General features: G+C 42.6%; 1 protein-coding gene across 3 annotated transcripts in view; it reads right to left on the bottom strand.

Moving 5' to 3' along the window:
* Positions 1-17842, bottom strand: part of RNF157 (ring finger protein 157) — a 44130-nt gene extending 26288 nt beyond the window's left edge. For all 3 annotated transcript variants that reach the window (XM_083147939.1, XM_083147941.1, XM_083147940.1), the window contains exons 1-5: positions 17717-17842; positions 16328-16479; positions 12781-12899; positions 6580-6668; positions 3390-3536 (exon numbers count right to left, since the gene is read on the bottom strand). In XM_083147939.1, the coding sequence (XP_083004065.1) occupies positions 3390-3536; positions 6580-6668; positions 12781-12899; positions 16328-16415 (443 nt within the window). In that variant the 5' untranslated portion in view covers positions 16416-16479; positions 17717-17842. The remainder of the gene's footprint in view (positions 1-3389; positions 3537-6579; positions 6669-12780; positions 12900-16327; positions 16480-17716) is intronic.
* Positions 17843-18559: the final 717 nt, after the last annotated feature.

Genomic DNA, 18559 nt, shown 5'->3' with positions numbered 1-18559 from the left:
GTATGGTTAGTTCCAGATTACAGGAACCATAGACAGAACTACTTCATAGCCTGTAAACGGGGAACTCTATATAAGATACTGAGCAGCCAGTAAATACATCTAGCTGAATGAGTTACTTATTTGGTGCATGGTCCAAATGTTTATATAAACTGACCCACACACACAAGTAATAGACACACTACATATAAAATACAAATAGTAACATCAGGTTTCTTAGATTAAAAAAAAAAAACCAATATTTTTTGATTAATAGTTTGTCTGAAAAAAAAAAACCACACAAGCAATAATGTACTTTCTGATATACACATCTATATAAAAAAGGAGTTTCACTAGCAGTGGAGCCTTGTTAACCCTTTGAGTGCCAACATCTATGAGAAATGTGCAAAATATGAGCGCAAACAACTCTGTGATAGATATGCAAAAGGTCTGCTAAAAACGCCAGCGTCTCTTACATTTGTTATATAAATTCAAATTAAAAAAATACTGTTTAAAAAAAAAAAAAAAAAAAATTGATTAGATTTCCCATATAAAAATGTAAACATTACAGGTCATTATGATGAATAAAAATGTTTGCTTGGCAATTTTCACACCAATTTTGCCAAATTCAATTGGCACTTAAAGGGTTAATATCCAGAGCTTATGTGATGTAATCTACGGCAGAGTGTGATCAGCTGTAGATGTGCGCACCAATGTCCAGGCAGGTGGTACTGTTGAGAGTCTTTCAGCTGGCTAAAGGAGCCCATACACAGTCCGTTGTGTATGGCTCCGTTCTGTACTATGCGATGCGCGCTAGGTACACATCGGATTGGATCGCAGTGCATGCACACTGCATGCACTAGGGATCCGATCCGATGTGTGCTAATTAAGTCCCAAACGGATCCGTTAAACGGACCGTGTATGGGCTGCTTAACTGCCATCTAACAATGGGACCTTTATCAAATCAGCAGATACCAACAAGTCTACTTATCCTACTGCAGACCACATTCACATGGTATTCATACCACTGTCCTTAAAGTGCTGAATATTTATATATGGACATTTATATCTCCAGTGGTGAGACAGGATATAGAGATAGATATATATAGATATATATAGATATATATAGATATATATATATATGCAATAAGATCGCACTCCATACAAAAAATATTCAACCGCTGGGGTGACGTCCAGAACTTTCCTTGCAAGAAACAAAGTCCATGTATATAAAGACCAAAAAGACACACTCTCCAGACTGTTTGATGCAAAATAAAAAGCTGTGTATTTGTATTCACATAAACATCAAATGTAAAAAGAAGGGTACTCAACGTTAGCGTTTCAGTCCATAAAGGACCTTCCTCAGGAGTTAGACAACAAGGGCATCCATTTGGGGTGAAGCACAGCGTGGACCACACAGCTGTAGGAACCTGCTGTGTGGTCCACGCTGTGCTTCACCCCAAATGGATGCCCTTGTTGTCTAACTCCTGAGGAAGGTCCTTTATGGACTGAAACGCTAACGTTGAGTACCCTTCTTTTTACATTTGATGTTTATGTGAATACAAATACACAGCTTTTTATTTTGCATCAAACAGTCTGGAGAGTGTGTCTTTTTGGTATATATATATATATATATATATATATATATATATATATATATATATATATACACACCCATTCTTATTCCAGTATACAGGTTTTGGAAACTTCACAAACATTTAATATTGGAGTACAGTCACGGCTTACAGGACTGGTCTATGGTGCACTAAACCTAGATGTCTCCCTGCAGCCTCAGGCCTGGAAGAATCTGCATTAAATGCATAGTCTGGTACATAACACACAGTGTAACCCATAGATGACGGCACTTAACATGGAATTGATGGGTTTTTGTATGTTATCTACATTGGGAAATTCGCTTTACAATAGCTTAAAGGCGTTAAAGCCAGAGATCTACCCACATGGCGAACCATAAATATTTTTTTAATATTAAAGAGACTTGTTTTACTATTTGAGATTGCATTTCCTTTCCTTTTGCACTGCTACTGTTGCTTTTGAAGGGTATTACAATGAAGCCACACCTCACTACTAATAAACAGAACAACATGTAGCATTCATTTCCATTTGTTATTACACTACTAAATGTTCTCCACATGGCTCACAGACAATGTCTAGGTCGACAGTCTATAGGTTGACAGTGACAAAAGATTGACATGCTCTAGGTCAACAGTGGCAAAAGGCTGACATGATGTGAGTGACAGTAGCTTTTCAGGATTATTTTCACTGTATTGGTCTTTTTCATGCTTTACCAACCAGGTGCACACTTTTACTGATTGGGCACAGTAAAGTGGGCCAAGAGCAGCAAGACACTAGTCCTGAAGCAATGCGAAAGTACACGGTACACTATTTGGGGGTACACATGCTCAGGTGTAGACATTGGCAACAAAAAACTTGGAAAAACTCAACCTATTCATATGTTAAGATTCTGCTTGTAGTCGACCTTGTACCAATGTTGACTGTTCACCTAGATATTGTCTGTGAGGTGATTCACACCCACACCATATACTGTATGACCTCAGAAGGAATTACAAACTAGGCAATGTGTCAGCTGCTTAAACAAGAACAACTAGCTTACATATGTAGAGAATACAGCCTGGACATTTATCTGCAGGTATAACAATTAACAGGCCTTCCAGCTGCTGTGTAACTACAAATCTCAGCATGCCTTGCTATTAAGGATTGCTGTAACTGTGGTAAGGCATGCCTGGATAAGCAGTCCCACAGCAACCACAGGGCCCCCATATTAAATATTCCTGATCTACAGAGTCATAGGGATTTATTTACTAGGTATCTGCTTCTAAAACCCAGCACTTCCGCTTTACAAGGGCGATGCATTTACTAGCCGTGGTTTTTTTTCTTACATAAAATCATTGCTCCTAAATTTTAGCCATAAACACTATTGGAAATGCTGGGTTTTAGAATCCAATGCTTAGTAAACAATCATATCCCTTAGTATAATATCGTAGAGAAGGACCCTTCAGCCTAAATAAGGAGCTTTCAGAATGCACACGTAGAACTTCACCAAAAAACTGTGTGGGGGGAGGGGGGGGTTCCTTCAGATGTTATCGCTAGGCTGCAAATTCACAGACCGGATTCACAGAAGGACTGCGCATGCACACGGATAGTAGCGCGCATGAGCAAGGCCAACCAGCAATAAAATCCGGCGTCTTATCGAATCACAAGCCATTCGCAAGTTGATTAACAGGAAGCCAGCATTTGTGGGTGTCATCTGGCTATGTACTGGGTGTCAGAAAAATACAGGCGTGCGACGTCTTATCAGAGAAGCAATCAAGTTTGAATAACTCCCCGCATCCTAACAGAGTTGCACAGGTTTCAATAAATTCTAGTGTATTTACCTGGCAATGCCTCCTTGGAACTCTTCAGTTGCTTGGTAATAGATTGTAATTGCCCCTCGTGCATCAGTGTCAAAAGTGAACTCCACATTATAATGTACTTTGGGTCGGCTGCCTTCCACTGCATTGGGCTTCACCTCCTCTGTACACCTGGCAAATAAACAACTTTAGAACCAAAAACTGAACAACAGGCTACAACTTACCCACCATCCATACACATCCCGTGCCACATATCAACTAATAAACCATTGGAAGTATAAAAATATAAAAGGGAAAAATTTAAAAAGGTGCCCATACACTGCCTGCGATGTCTCGCAGCAGTGCTCGGACACACAACAGCCTGCGAGCTGCCGGGACCTTCCCGGAGGCAGGGACGCATGCGATCCGTTGTGATGGATCGCATGCGTCCCTGCTTCCGGCTAGGAGGAACGGGTAGTCGGACGGCCAGCCGGTCCAAACACCTGGTCGGGTCCGATGCGCACGGGACCACGCGGCATGTCAGGGAGGGACAATTTCATCCGATTTAACGGGCCGATTAGTCGCAATCGTCCAAAATCGTCTCGGTGTATGGGGGCCTTAAGCTTCTCCAGTGAAGGTCTCTCACTGTGGGGAAACCTATTTTAGAAGGACAGTAGGGGGGCGTGGCTTGAGCGGACGCTGGTGGGGAGAGCTCCACTATATATCCTGATAAATTATCCTGACCCAGGGACTGCAGACCACCTTCACCTATTTTCTCCCAGAGACCTCTCCTGCACTGTCCGCAGGTCTCCGGGATGGCCTGGGGGGGGGGGGGGTTTAGAGGCAGATTGGGTCTGCTACGCTCCATTTCCTCTGGACTCGGGCACCATCTGGACACGCTGTTTCTCCCCTGCGCACCTCTGCCTGCTTGCTGTGAATGCTCCGGTGGCCATCTCGGATCCACAGGCTCCTTGCAATCATCCAGGCTGACACGTGCTCCTCTAGATAGCCCTTCTGCTGGCTACAGGTAAATGTGCTCATTGCCAATTGTGCCCCTGCTGCCACTTTTCTCGGTTTATCCGGTGGTGTGCTAGCCGCCACCATTGTCTATAAGGGCTCCTTTACGGCAGGCAGATTGCTATCCTTAGACTTCCATAATCATGGGATTATTGTGTGCAGCAAGGGTTCCAAAGTTTCTCTTCAACAACAACTGCAGGCTATATACGCTTCTACCAACAGACTTATTGCCAAACTGTCTGATGTGCAAGGGGGTGCTCTATCAACCTCCGTTGCTCCTGATCAGTATGACCCTGAAGATGGGAAGAAACCACCTCATTGCCATGATCCTGCCCCCTCTGCAGCACCTACATTTGCTACTACCCTGGATCGATGTATCCGGTTACGAGGGTCCTTGGTATTCTATGCCTGTGTGCTTAGATGATAACATTAATATTCCTATCCACTGTGTGCTACATAAGACCATGGAAAGATCTGTTGCCAACATCCTGGATGTGTTTTCCTTGTGTGCTTTTCCTGATTGTGAGTTCTCGGTTACCTGTCCCTACATGCGAAGATAAGGCTGCACTACGACTTCCTCCATTTTCTCTGCCTGTAACCATACAGCCTTGCATTCTATCTGTCTTTCTGTCTGTGGGGAGACTCGCCTTGGACACTTTGGGTTTTTGGGACCTTATGCTTGTACTTCCTGATCGCTGCCCGGATTATCCCTGTGATGCTGGGGACAGGCAGGACTGGCCGGATTGACGAGATACTTAGTATTATTTTACTTTGAGACGCCCTTTCTAGTCTTTATATCCCCTTCCTCCTTTATTGTTCTAATTGTTATTTTATTGATGTGGTCTTAGCTGTACGTATTCTATTTACACTTGTGCCGTAAATATCCTTATTTCCCAATACCTAACGCTATATTACATTTGGTATATAACAAATGTGAAAACAGTCATTATGGATCTGGGAGAGCTTTCTTTCAATCCGCATGTGCCTATAGTCTAAATTGATTGCCCCTCACTACATTCTTGCAATGATATCTTGATGTTGAGGGGGGAGTAAGGTAGATTAGCATAGTCTAGGAAGTTAGAACGGTAGTGGGTCAGGAGTCCATTAGTTCTTGTTTAGCTAATATAGCTGAAAGCTGCTAATTTATTCCCTTTTTGAGTTGATCCATCGATAATTTGGGAACAGTTAGGGGATCCAGGTACGCCTCAGTTGGGGGTGGGTAGTACAGGGTGGGGGGTTATTGGGGAGGCTTGTTTTGGGGTTAAGGGATGGTTTGCTTTGACGGGGTTTATATTTGCTTTTGTTTCGGGCTATTGACACTTTAGTGCCATTGTAGTTTTTTTTTTACATTTTCTCTTGATTCAATATGTGGACCGCGTTTATATACAGTGAATTACGATATATCCATAGCACATGTACTCCTGACTTCTTGCGCTAGATATTTACCCGAATGGCGCCTTCGGGTATCTGTTAAACTGTCCGGTGCAGCAATTGTTCTATATTTTGCAAGTACTATATGCTGAATTATCACCTGTTTGTCATTTACGTATCCACATTGTATTCTGCCACTCTTTTGTTGTGTACTGCATGGGTATTGAAGTGTCCGCCTGTTTGGTTATCGGGTTATTTTATTATGCAAAATCAATAAAAATTATTGATAAAAAAAAAGAAAGACACTAGTGTAACATATACTGCCACAATGCCTTTCTCTCATATGCCACAGCAAATGCTTTATCCAAATGATGTACTATTTGTCAAACTATTTTATATGATAACTTTATTATTCTTTTCCTGTTAAAAGTGGAATTGAAAGCTTAATCGAAGCTTCAAGTCCACTGCCCCTGGGTCATGCATGAACAAAGTTCCCAAGACTTGCTTGTGAAATCTGCTGGTCTTGCCAGGTATCCAAAACATAATTATGTAATATTGCATAGACAGGGTTTCCTCCAGGCGAATTCAGGGGTGCAACAATATGGGGAATCACAAGGGGACCGATTCACTGCCAGGACATGGTAGCTAAGGAAATGGTACTATATACAATTCCTCCTCTGGAAAAGACACCAATCACACTGTATTGCATAAATCAATCAGTGCAGACACAATGCACGAAACGGCAGTACAATAGCTTCTCTTCATATGTAATCAATAAGAGGCACATTTAAAACCTCCCTTTGTGCCTTACTTGCATATGGCTGGGAAGAAATAATTTATTAGTCACCTGACAAGACGCAATGTGTCTTTGCGGATGTTGATCAGACTGCGCAGAGTTTTCACTGGCTCCTGCGGGGAAGGTGCTGCATATGGAAACTACAAGACACAGAAAAATGCCTGAAAAATGCCTCCACAGCCAACAATCACACAGAGGGGATACAAAAGTTGATTTATCTAGTTATTTAGTAAAAACAACAGAAATATATTCTATCCTTCAACATACATGAAACAGAACTATCACTCTCCAAGGCTTAGAACGGACACATAAATGCTTCTAAAGTCTCCAAACATTGATGATCAGTGATTTGTCAGGTAATTGGGAAATTGTAAACATTCCAGAGTATATATACACACACACACACACACACACACACACGAGGGGGTTGACCCTGATTGTGCTTATAATATTTGAGAGCAGCTACCTCTACAGAATCTCCCCTGTTAGTGGGAGATAGAACATAAACCAAGAAATTGATCATAGAGGGTGCTACCGTGTTTCCCAGATAATTAGACCTACCCCGAAAATAAGCCCTACTCCAGATTTTGGACATTGGTCCAAAATAAGCCCTCCCCCGAAAATAAGCCCTATTAAAATTTGCCTAAAACGGAGTGCAGGCATTAAATTGTACCCCATCGCCACCCACGCTAACCCCCCCCCCCCCCCCACACACACACCTCTGCGTTGCTGTATCGTACAGGCTTTGACTGAAGCCGTTTTAGTTCCCGGTCCCAGGGATGCACTGCGGGCAGCGTGTGATGTCACCGTGCACATCATGCGGCTGCAGCAGGGAGCAGTGGCGCAGCCAATAAGAAAAAGTGGAAAGTTGGTGAGCAGGACTCTTAATTCATATTGAAAGGGGAAATGGAGGCTGTTTAAAAGGACTGGGGGCGTGTTAAAGGAGGACTGGGGTCATTGAAAGGAGGAATGGGGCTGTTTAAAAGGACTGGGGACATGTCATTAAAGGAGGACTGGGGGCATGTTATTAATATAAGACCTACCCCGAAAATAAGCCCTATTGTCTTTTTTGTTGAAAAAAAAAAAATAAGACAGTGTCTTATTATCGGGGAAACACGGTAGTATAGATACCACCACCTTTAAGTGATTAGCTTAAGCCAAGGGTTCTCAAACTTGTTTGCTCTGGGACCCCATCAGACAATAAAAATAGTTATAGGACCCCAGCAAGTTACTGCAGAAGGGCATTACATCACATGTGTAGTCAGCAGACAGCACATACATGGCAGCATTGTGGAGGCACAAAATGATGGGAGGAGTCTAAAATAACGGACAATTCAACAGATTTTTTAGACTCCTTGAATCACTAATTGAGATTAGAAAAGTCATCAGCCTGATGGTCAGCAACAAGGAGTCGCAACCCCATGCTGAGAAGGTCGGGACCCACAGTTTGAGAACCGCTGGCTTAGGCAAATAGTAATACAATGCTAAACATTTTTGATAACATTTATTAAAAATTATGAAAAGACATCCGTTTGTTTCCATTATTTTGATGGATAACCGCATAGACAAAACCCTCTATGTCTATGCAGGTATCCATCAAAAGAATTGGAAACAAACTGATGTATTTTCAAAATTTTTAATAAATGTTATCAAAAATGTTTAGCATTGTATTACTATTTGCCTAAGCTAATCACTTAAAGGTGGTGGTATCTATACTAGCGCCCTCTACGCTCCATTTCCTGGTTTAGATAGATATATGAGTGATAGCTGAAGGGTATTATTGGTTAGAGGAGGCAGGTTTGGAATTTGCTCAGTTTGCCCACATGCCTGCAGGACGTCTGCACCCATCGGCTTGTAAAGAAGCAGTTTAACTGTGTAGGATATTGAGGAGGGGTCCTGGACACAGCTATATTTACACTCCTTCTGTCTTACTGCATAATCCCTCCTCCCATCTTTCCAGCATGCTTTCACCATCATAGGCCTCTTACCCTTGGTAATATGTGCTTAACCTTGTCACTACCAAAGGGCTGAGACCTGGGGCTCATTTCTCTCTGAAATGCTAAGACGCATCACTTTACCCATGAGTAATTATTGCTCCGACAAGCAGAAAAACTCCCATATACAGAAGAAATGCACACACAGAACTAAATGACAAATTAATCACATGGAATGTCATTCTTTGGAGAACGTATTGCCCTCAAACATTCTACCTGCTCCACTAAAGGATGATTTGTCACCTGAGCAGGTAGTCCAGAGCCTGTTCTGGACCATTATAGCAGGTAAAGCTACACAGCACAAGCAACGACTAGAGCACACAGTGTCACGGATTATGTAATGTGTCACCCTACATCAGAGACATGCACAGTTACATGTACTGCCCTGAAGATTGCTGCAGTCTCAGGAGGGCATGGTGAAAAATGGAAGCATCACACAAATGTGATCATAGTCACTGGAAACTAAAGGGTCAATTTACTAAGATGCGAGTTCTTTTGAAGATGGGATGTTGCCCATAACAACCAATAAAATTCTACTTTTTAATCAGCACCTTCTAAAAGAGAATAGAATCTGATTGGTTGCTATGGGCAACATCTCCTATCTTAGTAAATTTACACCTAAATGCTACAAGGGAACACAAGTACACAGCCGCAATGATAATGTAGGTGCATGCTTAATAAACAGACTGTTCAGGTTCTCCTCAGGGGTACAGTATGTGTGCTTGTGCGTAGGAAGGGCAGTCCAATGGAAATATCATAAGGAAGTAATGAAGTGCTGTCCTCAGCCATGTTCTCATCTTCTCCAACATCAGCTTACCACCAGGAACACCAAACAGAGTTTTGACAGTGATCCAAGTTGTGTACCATCCTTGCTGTGCAACATGTTACTGGACAGTAAAGACTTGGAGCCACTTGGCTGTAAGGACTTGAAGCCACGTGGAGCTTCCTGGTGCTATATGTTGTAGTACTTGCCAGCAGGGCTGTTGGATCTCTAGCATCTGTATCTAGTAGCTTTGTAGATGTCCAGTCATCACAGCCTATCTAAAAGGCCAGTTGCAATTTGGAATAATGGCAAACTGATGATGGGAAATGTATCTGAGGATAACACAAGTCAATGACGCGAGGTACGACAAAAGCATAAAGTACTGTATGCTGGCTGTGAGTGCAACAAGTTTAGCAAGAGGGAGCCCCAAGTGGCTGTAACAGGCAAGCAACCAGAGCAAATAGCGGGTGTACCCACCATTCACAGGCTAAAAACATAATATAACTAATTTCGGGTTCCTACTAGATGATGCAGTGATGGAAACTGGCAGTAATGCTGGTATCGGTAAGTGCATACACACGTGCGGATGCCGGCAACAATGAGTGACAGTGGATGGTTGGGTCACGTGGCCATGCAGCATGACATCACTAGAGATATCCCCCTATTCAGCTGCATGTACAGATGGCAGCGGACATTCTTCTTGTAGATGAAAGCTATGGTGATAAATACACCTGGGCTGTGGTTTCCAACATTATTTTGAATCACAGAGCAACCTCACAGTCTGTCCGGGTGCCGGATGACACTACTGCAGGGGTTCCCAATCTTTTTTGATTTACGGCACCCTAGAGAATCTGAATTGTTTTCACGGCACCCCTAGGTCCCAAAAAAAATGAATTAGATTGGGTTTATATGCGATTCTTAGCGTCAGTTATGTGGTAAAGGGCAGGATTTGCTTCTGTTTGTACACATTCTATGACTGGCAGCCACCAGCACTGGTTTTGCTCATAAATAATTAACCATTAATAATTTGAGTTGGTCCTGGACCACCAAGGCGCGGCACCCCTGCGAGTGTCCCGAGGCACCCCAGGGAGCCACGGCACACAGTTTGGGAACCACTGCACTACTGTCAGTCTGGATTCTGACTAACAGGGGCATTTCTCCCTTGTGGGGGTCCAGGACCCCCATAGAAGGAGACTAAAACCCCCCATGATGAGCGCAGCATGCCGTATGGGGCTTCTTTGTGCTTGTGTTGGAGTACTGTCAATTAGGATTCCAACATTATTGATCGCCAGACCCCCATACCACACCCGTCTGTCCAACATAAAACCATCCAGTTGAGGAACACAGTGGCATTCCTTTACACTGAGGACAACAGCATCTGGAGCTTTCAGACAACAAAATGGAGATACAATTTGTGTTCTAAAGAAAAATAAAGTGAAACTCGAGCATAGCTGTAAAACCAAAGATCTTTCTAAAAGCCCACAAAATGCTATAAATGTACCTGATATACCCAAATTAAAACAATCTAAAGAAAAACCATTTCCATCCGAACAAGAGGACATAAATAAATTAAATCAATCAACTACAGAATTTAATAGCCCCAGACACCATTCAAAAGTTAACTCTTGAAAACCACACACAAAAAAGTTGAAGTTTCCCAACTAATGTTATCCAAGGTCCACTACTCAATGCCATGTAACAATGTAACTTCAAATAACAACCCACTAAAAAAAAGAAAGCATCAGGCCCAGATGGCTACATGAGCACTATTTATACTTGTCTAACAGGCTTGATACCAATTGTTATATAGTTATTCAATGGAGGAGAAACCCTTAAGCAACCAGAGCCAAGCCAGTAAATGGTCCAGTGGACTGAAAACTTAAATACCCACTGTAGAATATATACCAGTCTAGTTACTAACAAAATAATCCCTATCATACCAAAGCTACCACAGGCCATCCTAAGTGGAACTTGTTATTGGACAACAAGCACCAGAAGAGTATAATCCAAATCAGACCCACACACTATTTTAAAAAGGAACATAAATAGCAGTTACTTCAACAACTTCAAATCCATTTACAAGTCTCTACACCAAAATAAGGCTTCCTTTTACTAAATAATTGCTAATGAATTATTAACATTTCATTATATGCATCAGCATATTCCACTGTATTTAACAATTTGTAAGTTTACAATCTATAGGAAAGTAGTAGTTTGATACAGGAGGACCTACATCTGCAAACTGACCCAATCAGGTTGCAGTAGTTCTTGGTGGGCTGCATGGACAAGTCACACAGCAATGATGGGCTGGGGTAAGCTAGTTGTACGATGTACACATATTATTGCTGCAGTTTTACCAAACAGATCCTATTGGAGCGCCAGGTCCTGTGCAACTTTGCCAGACTATTTGTCTCCCCTTTTCACCTAAAAATGCATCTTTGTTGCAGTGCAATGCAATTAGAACACACCAGGAGAAAGGGCGGATTAATGCGATATGTAACACATCTGTGTGTTGAGAGAAGGAAACCCGTGCAAGCAGTGTGGAGATACATCTTCATTCAAGCAAAGCTGGTACAATAAGGATAAGACATTAGGGAACCATGACAGTGAGGAATTACCACTTCTGTTTACAATAGAGAAGTTACATGACATGAATGGGTTAACAATATGCACCAATGACTGGACTAATTATTGTTATAAAGGTTAAAGTAGGGGTTATGTATCTATGCAAATGAGAGATAAGCAGATTACTTTTTTTTTTTTAGTTCTAATCCTTGAAACGTATACATGAAATTACACATTGTAGTCACATAATTAATGAAGAACCGAAGGGTAGAGTCAGTCAGGGATAAAGCACCTCTGGGCTTGCAGCAGTGACAGCTAATGCTACATGTGTGCAGGATTACCCATACACGTGTGAGCATGGTGATCCATCTGTGCATAGAGAAGAAGCAGCCTCTTGGTGTGCCCCAGACACACAGGCTGGCATAGGAAGGAGGGGGCAGAGTGGGTGGAGGTGGAAGCAGAAAAATGATATACTGACATATGGATAGAGAGCAATTAGAGGAATGTGCACTCACAATCTGATGACAGCTTACATACAATAAATGGGTGCAATACCATAAAGTATACCCATTTCCAAAAACTAACTTAGGACCAAGTATTCATGAGGCTCAGTGTCCTGAAACATCAGGCACGCAGATTTGCAGGCAGAGCCCTGTCAGTGTACAGCGCTGCCTGTCTGAAACAAACACCGGAATAGGAGAGAGTCCAAAGATGGCCGTTTGCTCTCTCCGTGCCAGATGACCAGGTCTGTATAACCCAGGCAGAATGGGGAACCAATCACAACTGATTTTTCAGTTTTGGTTGGAATTAATCTTAATATAAATGAAATAAAAATCAACATGTCATAATAACCCAGCCCTTCTTTTCATTTTAACCGTGACAAAGACTAGGAAAGTTTTAAGAGGTCAGAACAAACAGCAATATACATACCGTGACAGGGCGGCTTCCAAGAAAGTTCAGGTCACTGTTCTCCCCAAACAAGTAACCCTCAGGGTGGCTAGACTCAAACTTTTCCCCACCCATAATAAAATGGCTGGCAAAGTAACTACCTGGGAGAGAAAGGTAAGTTGTGGGAATTAGACAGACCGGAAACAGCGTGAGCACAGAGAAGTTACCACAAATATACATAGACCAGAGACGTTCCTAAGTGCATATTAACAGAAACATTGGTACTTGTGTAGTTTCACGGCGCCCGATATATCGGATGCGATCCGAAGACATTTTTGACCTGTTCATAACCCCACCATCCACTACGTATGGAGTTGATTTTATATAGTGTGGCGAGCGCAGTGAGCCCGAAGCGGGACGCGGATTACTGCGCTCGCCACACTATATAAAATCGCGTAGTGGATAGTGGGGTTATGAACAGGTCAAAAATCGCATCGATATATCGGCTGATATCACATCCGATATATCGGGCGCCGTGAAACTACACAAGTACCGAAACGGTATATACAATGAGAAAGCTGCTAACAAGCTCAGATAAAATATATAACATCATTTGGGTCACAAAATTCTACTAAATGATATTTGGGAAGATACTTCTACAAATAAGAATCTACAGCGCTAGGCCAATAAGACAACTAGTTACTCTGGAAACTGAGGAGTACACAGAAAATTCTCATGAATAATCCAGACTGCAAGGCCTGTCAGGTATCTAACCTTTAGAACATTAGTCATCATTGTAGCTACCTATTTCGCCTAATAGAAGTGCTCAAGCTTAGAAAGAAAACTGTTATTGTTACATGGAATTGCCCACAAAATGGAAACAACACCTGCATCACACAGATATTGATATGAAAAGGGTTAAGCACAGTCATAAAACAATTTAACTCCATGTCCTTCCTCTATCTCATGTATTATTCAAGCAGACTGCTTCCTGGATCACCTGCATTATTTAGCAGCAGAGGTAGAGGTGCGCTGAAGGAGAAGGCCTGGTAGATGAAGTAGGGAAAGGGCCACATTCCTGTAACATCATCCATGCTGATTGGAGTCTTTATAGAAAAGGCTTACGTGAATATTGAGCTAAGCAATAGTAAACTGCCTGTGTGCATAGTCTGTCTCAGGAGGTGACACTTAATAGAATTCCTTCTCGGTCAGGCTTCGGTCATTATTTTCAATCATGTCATCTATTTTATATAGGAGGAGTACAACATCACTGAGTATTTTCTAATATACAGTTATTGTACCACTGTATAAGTAAGGGGCATTTTATTGCCTAGATATGAATAAGAAAGCAGTAAGACTAGGCTGGCAACCTTATTTATGTAGGGTCACCCTTAATCAAATAAAAGCGGATGTGCCTGATATGTAAATGTGGGTGGCTGTGCATTCAGCAACAAATGAACTGGCCGTGCGATCATCTGGAATGACATGATTGGCACACAAGCCACTAACTAAATGACAACAGTGCGGCAGAGACTCCTGCCCCTGAGTGAGACTCTGCAGGGCTAATGCAGCAAGCTATGCAGACAACGCACGCTGCTGTGATACACCCTTCACCAGATCATTGACTGATGCAACTGCTACAAATACATGCATCCAAGTGCAATATTAATACTAGTGCACACACACACACACACACACACACCACGACACTTGGCAAATGCCCTGTGATTTCCACATGTAGATGCTTCCACCTAACCAAAATCTTGAGGGTCTTATCCTGCTATTCAAGATATACTGTACAGTAAGGAGACATGCTATGTAAAATCAAGTGACAATGATTCCTGGGCCTGAAATGACTTCCTTGCGTGGGGCCTGCAATACCTTTATGGAATAACAGGCTGCACTGATCTAACAGATTGCAGCTAAGATATAGTAAAAGGTTGCAGGGAGGGACCAATGCTCTAATCTGTTTCTTTGCAATCAGAGGCCGGGGCACCACATTGTACTATAGCCACTTGCGTAATAAGGAGTTTGCTGCATAAGCAGAGAACACATTACAGAAGAAATAAAAGAAAAAAAAAAAAAAGTGTCACACTTTTTCCCCCCCAAATAACACCGGCCAAGTCGTGAACATATCAATCCAACTAGACCTACCCATTGCCTTATAACATATGACTTAACGCAGATACCTGTTACCTTATACAAAATGACATTTTATGAGTTTAGCATAAATGCAGTTATAGGACTCGGGGACGACTGTGCTGGAAGTGCTATAAATGACTGGCGCCAAACAAAAACCATTATACCGCTCACCATTTTCATAGGTTTATAACATACTGTATGAGAATGTTTGGTGGGGGTGCGGCTGAAGTCACTGAACAATATTGTTAATTGTTTTAGCTCTAGGTCATTCGCTCTGCAGAACCACTGACACCATTAATTATATTGGCAGTGCCGCAAGTCATATAGGGGCAGATGTATTAAACCTGGCGAAGAGATAAACTGGTATAAAGTGAAAGGTGATAAAGCACCAGCCAATCAACTCCCAACTGTCATTTTCAAACACAGTTCATTGGCTGGTGCTTTATTTTTCACGTTATCTCAAGTTTATCTCCTTAAAGCTTAATAAATCTACCCCCGAGTGTGTACCCAGTTTAACTCTTATATCTGGATTATAGCACTTTATTTTTTTCAAAATATGAATAAATGCACAAATTGAGTTACCAAAAAAAATAATTACTTTTACTCGTGCCATATTTACCACAGTATTGGAACATTTTAATGTCACCTTTAAAATTTGAAGTAGGTGCAAAGCCTGTGATGCGTCTTCTGAACAGGGTGAAAAAACTGGTAACAGTAAAAGGGCGCAGTGATGGCAGTATATGTACTCAGCTGCCGCACCTAGCTGATCATTGAATCGTCCCATATACAGTATTAATGCACACTGCTCTAACAATAGGTTATACAATTCATCATAATAAGCTAGGAAACACATAAAACATGGATAAAATAGAACCTAAGACAGGATTATGGGTCATTAGGTAGACATTCATTGGGTCAACCACTGAAGGACAACATGGCTTAGGTTGTCTTGGCCAAGCATTAGATCGTCAATGGCAAGGTCAACAGTCAAAAGGGCAACATTAATTTGTCATCTCATTTGTCCCAAATGTCAACATGGATACTGTCAAATTGTACCACATGCCCTCACAAGGCAATCGCAGAATGGTGCCTAGCTGAGCTTGGCACTCTATTCTATTCTATTCTTCCTCCACACCCTAGTGGATGGTAGGGCATGAAATACCTCCTGTCGGCACAGGTCGGCTAAAAAAAAAAACCCAGTCAAAACTCATGTCAACCTTTTGACTATCAACCTTGCCATTGTCGCCCTAATGTTTGTGTCAACCTGCCAACCTTAGCCAAGTCAACCTACTGACTATACTCAGCAGGAGGCCTCAGTAAAACCCTTCATCAGAGCAAGTAAGGCTTAACAAAGTAGATGAAATATGACATTTGTAAACTTGTTAGCAATATAGGCAAGGTCTCCTAATGCATGACATAACACACATATACCTGCGCCAGAACTCACCAGACTTGGGTGGGTATCTGTAGATGGAACTAGACAGCATGTCCACCTCTTCAACTCCTGCATGCTGCCGACTTGTAAGTGCCCCCATCCTCACCGAGATAAACAGGAAGGATCAGTGACTAGCACAGAGCCGCCATCTCACCTGTCAATCACTAACATAACAAGAAAGTGTGACTGGTACCTGTCAATATCAATGCAATACATGCCACCGCACTTTTACAGGAAATGCTCTTCTCAGCTAGTATTAGATTCTATTTTGGTTTACTTTAATAAATTGCTACTCTACAACCACTTCCATAGCTCAATCACGCACTGTCATCTTTTGTTATTACAAATTCACTGGCACCTCACGTGGCACCATTTTATGCGCTGGCATCACCTGCTGTAACAATAAATACACTAGTCTCATCCTTTATAATAATAAATACAATGGCACCTTATGCTGAAACAACCCACCTTAAGAAACGAACTAAGATATTGTGCTGTAACAACGAACATACTGGCATTGGGGTCACCCACTAACAAGGGGCACACTGGCAACTCACGCTGTAACACACTGGTAACACCCATTACAACAATGCAACATAATAGCATCACACACTAAAATATTACAGTGTAGTTTCACATTGTATCTCCAGCAGCAAAAGCAAGGACAAACCAGGGTCTCTGGGAGCAAACGCAAGGACAAACCAGGGTCTTGGGCAGCAAACGCACGCACAATCCAGGGTCTTGGGCAGCAAACGCACGCACAATCCAGGGTCTTGGGCAGCAAACGCACGCACAGTCCAGGGTCTTGGGCAGCAAACGCACGCACAATCCAGGGTCTTGGGCAGCAAACGCACGCACAATCCAGGGTCTCACCCTGAAACCTAAACACAAGCACCTTGAAGCCCAAATGGACTACTATCACCGACTGTAACAACGCGCAGACTGGTATTTCATGCTTTAACCCAAAGGTGCTGATATAACATTCTATAACCATATAGAATAACACCCAATACATCCTTTATGACTTTATTTTCTTGCTGAGGTATTGGGTAGAAGAACAATAGCTGACACAGTATTTAGTGATAAATCAGCAGTCACATCTGGCCCATAGATTGGAAAGGTAAATGAAAATGCACACAGGCCATACAATGCATCTCATCCCGGTTTGCAAATCCCATATTACATTAGACAGGGCCCTATCCCCATCACAGCACTAGGTAATCTGCGTGTACCAGGAATGTGGGTGACAGAAAAAGCAGCAATGCGAATTAAAGATTACACATTAGAAAGGGGTATATAACACCGGCAAACATGGGCAACATTGGAAACCTACCTATACTGTACCCTGTGCCAAGAACCCCTACCCCGGATCCCTGACAACCTGAGCCAAGATCACGTTACCTGCCCCGGTCCGGTTCCTGACACCGGTCCCCACAGCAGCAGCTGCAGCAGCACACGCCAGTGACGTCATCCGGACGCTTAAAGCTCCTCCCCTTCGAAGAGCTCCGCCATTAGTGATGGAGTGGGCGGGATTACGGTGTCCATGACAACTGCCTTCACTCATCCTCATTCTTCGTGCACCACGTGTAAAAGCCCAGCACAGCAGCATAGGTGAAACGAGTGAGGTAAACGGTGGGCCCTGGCAATCGCTCATGGACAAGAAATAGAGCGGGCCACCTGTGTGTACCCTCAGTGCTGCAGACACTGACACAGCGGACAAGGCTGTTCGGGAAGGTCACCGAGGGAATGTCTCCGCTCTCTAGTGGACGAACCTAGTAAACGCAGTCCTGTGGTGATCTAGTAACAATGGGGGTTATTTTGGTTCACTCTTTCTGACAAATTCCTTCTTAGCTGGACAAAACCATGTGCACTGCAGGTGGGGCAGATGTAACGTGCAGAGAGAATTAAATTTGGGTGGGGTTTTTAATCAAAGTGAAATTTATATTGCAGTGTATGAAGAAAGCAGACAGTATTTACCCTGCACAGAAACAAAATAACTCACCCAAAGCTAAATCACTCTGCACATGTTACATCTGCCCCCCTGCAGTGCACATGGTTTTGTCCAGCTAAGAAGGAATTTGCATCTAAGAGTGAACTAGAATAAGGCCCAATGTGTGCAGCTCTGATTATTTGTCAGTAAAGGAACCCTATCAAGGGCCTGATTCAGGTTTGCTCGCTAACCAGCGTACATTTGCTACTTAGCGAGCGGTTAAACGCCTGGCTCCTTTCGCCAAGTGAATGGCC

Source organism: Crinia signifera, chromosome 6, assembly GCF_055691185.1.
Source record: "Crinia signifera chromosome 6, ASM5569118v1, whole genome shotgun sequence".
Classification (NCBI taxonomy): domain Eukaryota; kingdom Metazoa; phylum Chordata; class Amphibia; order Anura; family Myobatrachidae; genus Crinia; species Crinia signifera.
This window is presented reverse-complemented; position numbering and strand designations above follow the sequence as displayed.